This window comes from Seriola lalandi, unplaced genomic scaffold, assembly GCF_002814215.2.
Source record: "Seriola lalandi dorsalis isolate HSWRI2012SDOR001 ecotype SW California unplaced genomic scaffold, Sedor1 jcf7180002054974, whole genome shotgun sequence".
NCBI lineage: Eukaryota > Metazoa > Chordata > Actinopteri > Carangiformes > Carangidae > Seriola > Seriola lalandi.
In genome coordinates, this window is record NW_019525524.1 from 601,324 (window position 1) to 611,548 (window position 10,225).

Consider the following 10,225-nt stretch of genomic DNA (forward strand, 5'->3'; position numbering starts at 1 on the left):
GTCTGTATTTTTGTAGAATGCACTACTTTTGTAAACAGCATCTAATCTGTTATTATTTCATTTGTATTTGTTTATTTCTCAGTGTTTTTTTTATTATTACTGCGGGATGTTGCACCGGGCAATGGAGTCGCACTCTTAGCGTAGGAGTTTTGACTTTTCCTTCCTAAAAGTTGGTCTCAGCAGCTTGTGAAGAGGATTTAGGAGAAAACCTTTATTTAGAAACATTTAGTGTGACTTAGGAGAACTCTTAGTGGTAAGATAAAATGCTTTGTGAATACGGACCCTGATCATGATCTGTCAGTTCTGCCAGATATTTCTGAGTAAAATGTTATAAGTTTATTCAAGATGATGTGGTCTTATATATTGTATACTGTACAATATTCAATAAAAATTCCAGTTGGATTTCATTAAGGTCACATGATATGAGCAGACAGTTCACACACAGAGGACAGACAGGTACCTGGCAGACAGCTCGGCAGTTTGGGTCCTGCTTCTGAATTAATCCATTCTCCATTCTGATGACAGCTATAGGAACCTGCACAAATACAGCTGTGTTTTTACAAATACAGCTGTGTCTTTACAATGATTGAGTTTCAGTACAATCTGATCTCATCCATATGTTGACTTCTGTTATTGTGAATCATGATGTAACATGTCTAATAACTATTAATAATGATATTGATACTCTTACTGTTGCTGGTGTTCAGGTGAAACGTGTCCCCTCTGCAGATGTAGTGGACAGTCGATCCAAACAGTGTGCTGTTGTCATGGTTACCAAACACCACGTCAGCCATCTCAACCACCTTTGGACTCCCACAATCCACCACTATGACAGAGACAAACATCTACTGATCAGTGACCAATCAGCTTTCAGTCTGAGCAGAGAGGACGATGATGAAGACGAAGAGTTGAAGAGATGAAGGCAAACTAAACCAGCTCCATTTCTCCCACTGTTCAAACAGCAGGACACATGTTGATATGAATGACAGTAAAGAGTTCAGAAAGAAACGGAATTATCAGCTTTGTGCTTTTACTCTGAATTAAACATTAAACTGGTTCAGATTCAGATTCACGCTCTTCTTATTTGCAGTGTTTCTACAGTAATTTTGACTAATAACTCCATCACCACATTCAGTGGATTTTTCAGTATAGCATCGTCACAAGTTTCTATCAGACTGACAGCAGGTTTTTAATATCTGACATTTTAATATCTGACATTATCCAAAAGTTCCACATTTCCAGAACAGCAGTTGAACTGAAATGACCTGATGATGATGATGATGATGATGATGATGATGATGATGATGCATTAGGCAGTTTTGATTTAATGACCTATGGTGATGGGATGAGTTGTTACATAAATGTGAACACAGGAAGTCCCACCTCCACAGTGTAGGTCGTCCTACAGACAGTCTGTCTGTGCTGAGTGAGTGAGTCACTGTTAAAGCTGCTCCATGTCTGATTCTCCATGGAGGTTTTTTTTCTCATCATATTGTTTATCTGTTTTTTATGTATTTTATTGTTGAGTTGTTTCACTTAAATGCTGTGATATGACACGTCATGTCATACTAGTCCCTTTACAAATATAAATAAAACGTATTTTCTGATGTTCCTGTCGTCATGGTTTCAGAGACTCACAGAGACACGCGACTGCAAATTCTTGTTTGATTTGTTTTATTAGAAAATAGATAAACTTTCAGGGAAAACTACTGACAAACATTAAAGGAGCTGTATGTAAGTTTTGCTATTGCTACATAGCTAATGTTAGCACTAACAGCTGTTTATTTACCAGTCTCACCAAGAGCCTCAGCCTCATTGTGTTTACAATATCAGAGGTTATACTACGTCCTCTGAGCAGCTGCTTCTTCAGGCCAGACTGGAGGCTACAGTGACTCAGAATCAGAAAGCTAGCTGTTTCACACGCTAACTTCAGTAGAAGAAAAGAAGTGGTGCAGACAGAAAGGTGCAGAGTTAACATTGGTGTTTGTTTCCACCTCTGGAGGCAGCTGTTGGTGAGTTGGTGAGTTAAGGAAAGAAGTTTGATGCAATGTTTCTTCTAGACTGGTCAGTAAACAGCTGCTAATGCTAACGTTAGCTATGTAGCAATAGTAAAACTTAAATAGCTCCTTTAAGTGTGGGAATGAGAATATGTTTCTTCCTACAGTATCTGTCAGCAGTGACCTCCTCTAATGTGCACTGAGACTGTTCAAGATGGTGGACAGAGATCTTCACCTCCTCGTTGAGTCTGTTTCTAGGGAGACAAAGAGAGAGCGGGAAACAGTTTCAGTGGCTGCTCTCCTTCTTCTGTCCTCCTTCCTCCCACCCAGAAACAGACAGAGGTCCTCCATCAGGATGTGAATGTGTCTCAGAGGACAGAGGAACCAATAGGGTTTCATCAGACAATCACAATCTGTTTACTAATTTGGTCCGTCAATCTGAAGTGATGGCTGTGGTGGGAACAACTTTAACATCAATGATGTGTAACATCACTGTTGATTAGTAGGATAACAATGTTATTATGTGCATTCATAATAAAATATTACATGTTTACAGTCTGAATCATGAAAACACTGCAGCTTTTCTTATTTCTTCTTCATGAGCCAAAAGGTTTCTTTCTTTTCTATCTCCATCTTGGTTTATTCAGCACAAACAAAGAGCTACAGTCACAGTTCTCATTATCATCATCCTGATCCATGATCCTGATCCTGCAGTTTGTCACAAACCAGAGAGGCTATACATTTATTCTGAAAAGTTGCGGCTGCTGCTTCATGCTCTGCTCTTTCAGTATGAATCTCATTGTCTCTGTGTTGTTTCTGTGACACCCCAGGTGTTGTATTTCTACATATGTGGCATGATTGAGATGTTGTGTGTCAGGTTTCCATCTGGTCTGCAATGAGCAGCTGAACAGAAAATCTGACAGTTTTATTTAGTGCTTGACAAGGATCATCAGGGACAAGTTCTAGATGACCAGAAGTCATTAGCAGTTGATCAGTTAGCAGCTACAATCATCACTGTTTAGTCTGTCAGAATATAACAGACTTTCTGTCACCATACTAGTCAGTTTCAACTACTGCTGTACACTGACTATAATGTAGGTATGTGCATGTGTGTGTGTGTGTGTGTGTGTGTGTGTGTGTGTGTGCTGGATCAAATTGTGTGTAAGGAATTGTGGAATTTCATTGGTATTGGTAGCGACCACCAGATTTCTGTTGTCATGACGTCCTTAAACCTGCACATGTCAAAGATCATCATTAGAAGGGAAAAAGCTTCAGGAGTTGAACTATCCAGATGTTTTACTGAGAGCAGCAGCAGGATCCAAAATGAGGTGTTTGTGCTGTTTTCTTACTTTGACAATGGGGAGGACTGCTGCTCCACGATCCATCAGACTGACAGTCCACCTGATAATGATCCAGCTCCTCACCGTCCTGAAACACAGGGACACTGTTTCTTCTGCATAACAATCGTCACGTCAACACAACATGTCCATCACTCTTACATACAACCAGGACTAACCTCTATCTGAGTACATTTAACCAGCTGTTTGTAACAAGGCTATGAGCAAGCTAAAAATACATCGCTTGACTCTGAAGGGAAGGAAAGACGTTTGTCTGCACAATCCAGGTTCTGCTAGTTTTCTGTGAATCCACAATGAGTTGAAAAAGACATCAAGGTGTCCTAGGTTTCCCAGAGAGACAGAGTGAGGCTGTTCTGGAGCCTTCACCTGGTCACCACTTTAATCCTATTTTATCTCTGTAGCTACAGTTACATGATTTGAACAGCTGTATATACTGTTGATATGTTGATATAGTGAAAATAGTAATATTAATATCCATAGGTAGGCGTTATCAAAAATAATAATAATTATTATTATTATTATAATAACAATAATATTAAGAAGAAGAAGAAGAGTTGTGGTGGCAGATCTGGAGTCAGAATCATTTTGCTGATTTAATCCATGTAAAGCATCAGTCTGAGCAGCAGGCATGTTCTGATTTGGCATCGTACCTTCAGCAGTCTGTATCCAGACTCACAGGTGAACAGAATGTGGTCTTTGAAGGAGTATTCGGATTGGACAGGGTTTATGAGGGCATTTGGGGGGATCTCAGGTAATGGACATTGACTTCCTGTTAGGACAAAATAAAAACATTTTAGGAAAATCTGTCTTGAAAAACAAATCAGTTCACTGTTGTGTGTCTGTCTTTATTAACCTAGCATGTGTAGTATATGAGTGTATGAGTGTGTGTAGTATAAACCTGTAGTAGTTTGTGAGTGTGTGTAGTATAAACCTGTAGCAGTGTAAATTATATTGTATATTGTGGGTTAGGGGTTAGTTAAGTGTGAGTGTAAATTACACATTTGTTTTAATTAGTTACCTGTACATGTACTAAAATGCTCAAAGTTGCAATGAGTTTGCTCTTCAGGCTGAAATGAGAAATAGCTGGACTGGTGCAATGTGGTGAGATGTTATGAGTTTGTGTATTAGTATTAATGTTTGTGCCACATTCAGTTTAGGCCGTAATATTTTTGAAACATGAAAATCTGTTTGACCCAGTCTTTAGTGCAACACCGCTGCCATCTTCAAGACATGTCATACTTTCTGTTTTTTGTCTCTTACTGTTCTCTACAGTATTTATTTACATTATTAATACACCATTAAGATTTACATTGTGTCATTACTGACACGAGATGTCATTACCGCAGCAACACTTTATTTTATATTAATTATAATTCTTTTATTTGCAAAAAAATATTTAAACATATAACCAGAGATGATTTAAAAATGAGAACTGCAGTAGCTTTAATAAAAAGTAATGTATTTTATCTGTATCTGAAGAGAATTGACATCTAAGGTTATTGACAACATTTTCTGTGGCATAGAGAAAACGATGAAATCCTATATTTTATATTATTTTACAGTGATATACAAAGGTTAATGAAAATCTATTTAAATTTTAAAAAACATTTATATAGATAGAAAAAGGAAAATGTATTAAATGAATGTTTGGCAGGGACAATTGTTAAAAACCATACAAAAATAAACATGTTCCAGATTCAAATCTTAACGATCATATTCAAATTTGTTTACCTGTTAATATATATAACCTACTGTGGTGGTTAAAATTAAAATTCATAGAAGTTCATTTTTAAATTTGGGATGGTCAAAAATGACAGAACCACCCATAAACCTGTAGTGGTGTATGAGTGTGTGTCGTATAAACCTGTAGCAGTGTATGTGACCCTCCAGCCCAGGTTCTCTCCGGAGTTGTCGCTGTGGAAGAACACGGTGACGACGTTGCTGTCGGTCTCAATGAGTCCTGGAGACTGATCTCCACAGAACGGGCCGAGCTCACTACTGCCTGCTGTAATCTGACACACAGAACTGATCACTGATGAGCACAGATTACACATGCGTATAAACATAGGTGTGTTTGCTCCTCTCACCTTCACATAGTCGTAGGGGCAGCTGACGTCGGGGTGATCCTCCACGTCGAAGGTGGGGTCAAATTCGAGGCGGAGCTTAAAGCCTGGCTCCACCTCGATACGATAGGAACAATCGGAGCTCTTTGGATACGGAGCGGGAAAATCGACACTGCCCAGAACACCAGAACGTTCCCGGAATACACTGTCACTACACTCCACTAAAGACACACACACACACACACACACACACACACACACACACACACACACACACACACACACACAGAGTTAGAGGTTAGGTACATGTATATCTGTGTGTAGATAAAATTATATTTGTATATACACAAGTTATACAAGAAAACAGGATCAGGACTTTGTGCAGGAAAGCAGCTTCTTTCTCCCTCGTTTTTCTTCTGAGATTTATTCCACACAATATTCTGTGACATACAACAGTCCAGAAATAAGTTCAGTGTCAGATCTAATTCTGAAACAAGGATATGAAATTTTGTTCTTCAACAGGAGGATTGAAGAAGTTGGGGTGTGGCCGTATATGTTGGTTTGACCCTTACATGTAAACAAGTACAAGATACTTGTGTATACAAAACCCCTGCATGTAAAAAGAAACAGTCTGTACAGAGAATTCTGAAGAGGAAAAGTGTGAGCAACAATAAACTGACTGAGGAGACTGAGTTAAACTCAGTGTGTGTGTCCTCCACACAGAAACATGCACATGTAAATATTTACCACCAATCAGCAGCTGCTATCAGTCAGAGGTTAGAGTCAGACACTGAACACACACACACACACACACACACACACACACAGACACACACACACACACACACACACACACACACAGACACACAAACTATTCTCACCATAAGCCTGTTTTAACATGCTGCCAATAGAAAGAAACCCTCTCACACTGTCTGTGTCTTTGTTTTGCTGTGTGTTGTGTGTGTGTGTGTGTGTGTGTGTGTGTGTGTGTGTGTGTGTGTGTGTGTGTGTGGAAAGGCTCTAGCTTAAACGTGATGAGTTGAACTATAAACCCAAGTCTGAACCTTCAAACAGCCAAAGACATCTCAGGTGTATGACCTGAGTAAAACCTGAAGTGTTTTCCTGGAGGTGAAACAAAAGTGTTGATTGAGACTGTGATCAGGGTCAGGGTCAGGGTCAGGATCAGGATCAGGATCAGGATCAGGATCAGGGTGCTGGAATTCAAATCTGCTGAGACAATTCACATGTTAACATGTTTAAGCTTATTGTGTTTGAAAAGCTCCAACAGTGAAGTCAGAGAGGCAGCAGGAGCTCAACAAATCGCTTTCACTTAACCATGCTCTCATGCAGACTGATCACTTTATTAGGAACACCGTACTAACACTGGGTAGTTCCTCAGTTCTTCATGTCATGGATCCAGCAGATTTTGGAACTTTCCTCTGAGACGCCATGTTGACTGTTCACTCTGAAGCTTCTCTGCTCAGCACAGTCGAACAGAGAGGTTATCTGAGTGACCGTAGCCTTTCTGTCAGCTTCAACCAGTCTGTCCATTCTCCTCTGACCTCTGACCTCTCTCATCAACACAGAGCTGAAGCCCACTGGATGCTTTCGTCTTTTGCTCCATTCCGAATAAAAACTTTAGAGGCCGTTGTGAGTGAACATCCAGGAGATCAGTAGTTTGAGAAACACTCAGACCAACAATCATGTCACAGTCAAAGTCACTCAGTCACATTTTTCCTCATTAACTTAACTGAATGTTCTCACCTGGATCTGCTGCTGCCACACGATTGGCTGAATAAGCAGAGGATGATTTCTTTACATGTAAGTGAGTTAGATTTTACTCTGCAATAATGTTCAGACTGAGGTGGAGGAATCATCAGGATGTTATATTACTGTTGTGTGACCTGTGGACGTCAGTGACTCACCTCTGCAGGTGCGGTTGTCAGTGTGCAGCAGGTAACCATAGCGACAGGAGCAGTAGTATCCTCCAATGTAGTTGTGACAGAAATGATCACAGAGCAGATCTTCGTCTGTGCGATCGCTGCACTCGTCTACGTCTGGAGAGATGGAGGAGGAGTCGGAGAGAATAATGATAAAAATATTAAAGCTGTACCTTTAACTAAAGAATAAAGTCTAAAGTCTAAAACCAGATCTAATGGGCCAAGAAGATTTCTGTTAGGACCTGGGGCTGGAGACTGTTAAACGGTTACTGTGACCTGGTGGAGCTGCAGCAGCTGGAGGTCAGACTGAAACCAGATGTGATGTCTCTGCAAAAACTGTAACCTGAGACTTCAGACGTCATCAATCAAACTAAATAAAAACTAAATACATGCACTCCTGACCTGGTCAAGAGAGAACACGTCGTGTCCCTCTGACTGGACATCACCTGCATAATGACGAATATATCACATCTTCATCGTGTTAGAGCTCAGGTATTTAAATGATCATATTGTTATGGTGACATATGTTCGTCCTGTTTTTCTGCATCGTTGTGACTGGGATCATCACGATGAGAGGAACTTAAAGTCTGCTGTGGACACTTTGGTAACTAGTTAAGTAGAAAAATGCAAAGTATTAACTGACACATAAAAAAATATAATTTTTACCCTTTTATAATCCTGTAATGTCAGAATATACAGGTACACAGACAGGTACACAGACAGGTACAGACAGGTATACAGAAAGGTCCACAGACAGGTACACAGAAAGGTCCACAGACAGGTACACAGACAGGTACACAAACAGGTACAGACAGGTACAGACAGGTACAGACAGGTACACAGACAGGTACACAGACAGGTACACAGACAGGTACAGACAGGTACAGACAGGTACAGACAGGTACAGACAGGTACAGACAGGTACACAAACAGGTACAGACAGGTACACAGACAGGTACAGACAGGTACAGAAAGGTACACAGACAGGTACAGACAGGTACACAGACAGGTACACAGACAGGTACACAAACAGGTACAGACAGTTACACAGACAGGTAGACAGACAGGTACACAGACAGGTACACAGACAGGTACAGACAGTTACACAGACAGGTAGACAGACAGGTACACAGACAGGTACACAGACAGGTAGACAGAGCAGGTACATAGGACACGTGCACAGGACAGGGGCACACGAAAGGTACTGGTTCTCTACTTCCCCAGTTCTCTGATTTTCTAGTTCTCTGGTTCTTTGATTCTCGGGTTCTCTGGTTCTTTAGTTCTCTGGTTCTCTAGTTCTCTGATTCTCTGGTTCTCTGGTTCTTTAGTTCTCTGGTTCTCTAGTTCTCTGATTCTCTGGTTCTCTGGTTCTTTAGTTCTCTGGTTCTCTAGTTCTCTGATTCTCTGGTTCTCTGGTTCTTTAGTTCTCTGGTTCTCTAGTTCTCTGATTTTCTAGTTCTCTGGTTCTTTGATTCTCTGATTCTCTGGTTCTCTGATTCTCTGGTTCTCTAGTTCTCTGATTCTCTGGTTCTCTGGTTCTCTAGTTCTCTGATTCTCTGATTCTCTGGTTCTCTGGTTCTCTAGTTCTCTGGTGTCTGCTGGTTCTCTGATTCTCTGGTTCTCTGGTTCTTTAGTTCTCTGGTTCTCTAGTTCTCTGGTTCTCTGATTCTCTGATTCTCTGGTTCTCTAGTTCTCTGGTTCTCTGCTGGTTCTTTGATTCTCGGGTTCTCTGGTTCTTTAGTTCTCTGGTTCTCTAGTTCTCTGGTTCTCTAGTTCTCTGATTCTCTGGTTCTCTTCTGGTTCTCTGGTTCTTTGGTTCTCTGTTTCTCTGTTTCTCTGGTTCTTTGGTTCTTTGGTTCTTTGGTTCTCTGGTTCTCTGGTTCTCTGATTCTCTGGTTCTCTGGTTCTCTACTGGTTCTCTGCTGGTTCTCTGCTGGTTCTCTGGTTCTCTAGTTCTCTGGTTCTCTAGTTCTCTGGTTTTCTAGTTCTCTGATTCTCTGGTTCTCTGGTTCTCTAGTTCTCTGGTTCTTTGGTTCTCTAGTTCTCTGGTTCTCTGCTGGTTCTCTGGTTCTCTAGTTCTCTGATTCTCTGGTTCTCTGCTGGTTCTCTGGTTCTTTGGTTCTCTGTTTCTCTGATTCTCTGGTTCTCTGCTGGTTCTCTGGTTCTTTGGTTCTCTGTTTCTCTGTTTCTCTGTTTCTTTGGTTCTCTGGTTCTCTGATTCTCTGGTTCTCTAGTTCTCTGGTTCTCTGGTTCTTTGGTTCTCTAGTTCTCTGGTTCTCTGCTGGTTCTCTGCTGGTTCTCTGATTCTCTGGTTCTCTGGTTCTCTAGTTCTCTGGTTCTCTGATTCTCTGGTTCTCTAGTTCTCTGGTTCTCTAGTTCTCTGGTTCTCTGGTTCTCTAGTTCTCTGCTGGTTCTCTGGTTCTCTAGTTCTCTGATTGTCTGGTTCTCTGCTGGTTCTCTAGTTCTCTAGTTCTCTGGTTCTCTAGTTCTCTGGTTCTTTGGTTCTCTAGTTCTCTGGTTCTCTGGTTCTCTGGTTATTTGGTTCTCTAGTTCTCTAGTTCTCTGGTTCTCTAGTTCTCTGGTTCTCTAGTTCTCTAGTTCTCTGGTTCTCTAGTTCTCTAGTTGTCTGGTTCTCTGGTTCTCACCCACAGCACTGTAGTGAGCCATGAAGCCAGAGTATCTCTCTTCATTGGAGAAGTCGGAGGAGAAGAGGACACTCAGGGAGTTCCTGGGGGAGGTGATGACCTGCTGCGCCGGCACCACCTCCGAGTCCGTCTCCTCCTTCCCACAGAACAAGGCCAGCACCTCCCCCTCCGCCTCCACCTGCACACAAAACACAACAACAGGCTAATGTTACACTAAATGTT

General features: G+C 41.2%; 1 protein-coding gene across 1 annotated transcript in view; it reads right to left on the reverse strand.

Annotated features, from left to right (window-relative positions):
* The window catches only part of masp1 (MBL associated serine protease 1), a 20,589-nt gene that overhangs the window by 6,236 nt on the left and 4,128 nt on the right, over positions 1 to 10,225 (reverse strand). Inside the window, exons 3-10 of the mRNA XM_023396254.2 lie at positions 10,004 to 10,181; positions 7,344 to 7,475; positions 5,443 to 5,639; positions 5,220 to 5,367; positions 4,006 to 4,124; positions 3,347 to 3,425; positions 692 to 826; positions 461 to 535 (exon numbers count right to left, since the gene is read on the reverse strand). Of these exons, the coding sequence (XP_023252022.1) occupies positions 461 to 535; positions 692 to 826; positions 3,347 to 3,425; positions 4,006 to 4,124; positions 5,220 to 5,367; positions 5,443 to 5,639; positions 7,344 to 7,475; positions 10,004 to 10,181 (1,063 nt within the window). The remainder of the gene's footprint in view (positions 1 to 460; positions 536 to 691; positions 827 to 3,346; positions 3,426 to 4,005; positions 4,125 to 5,219; positions 5,368 to 5,442; positions 5,640 to 7,343; positions 7,476 to 10,003; positions 10,182 to 10,225) is intronic.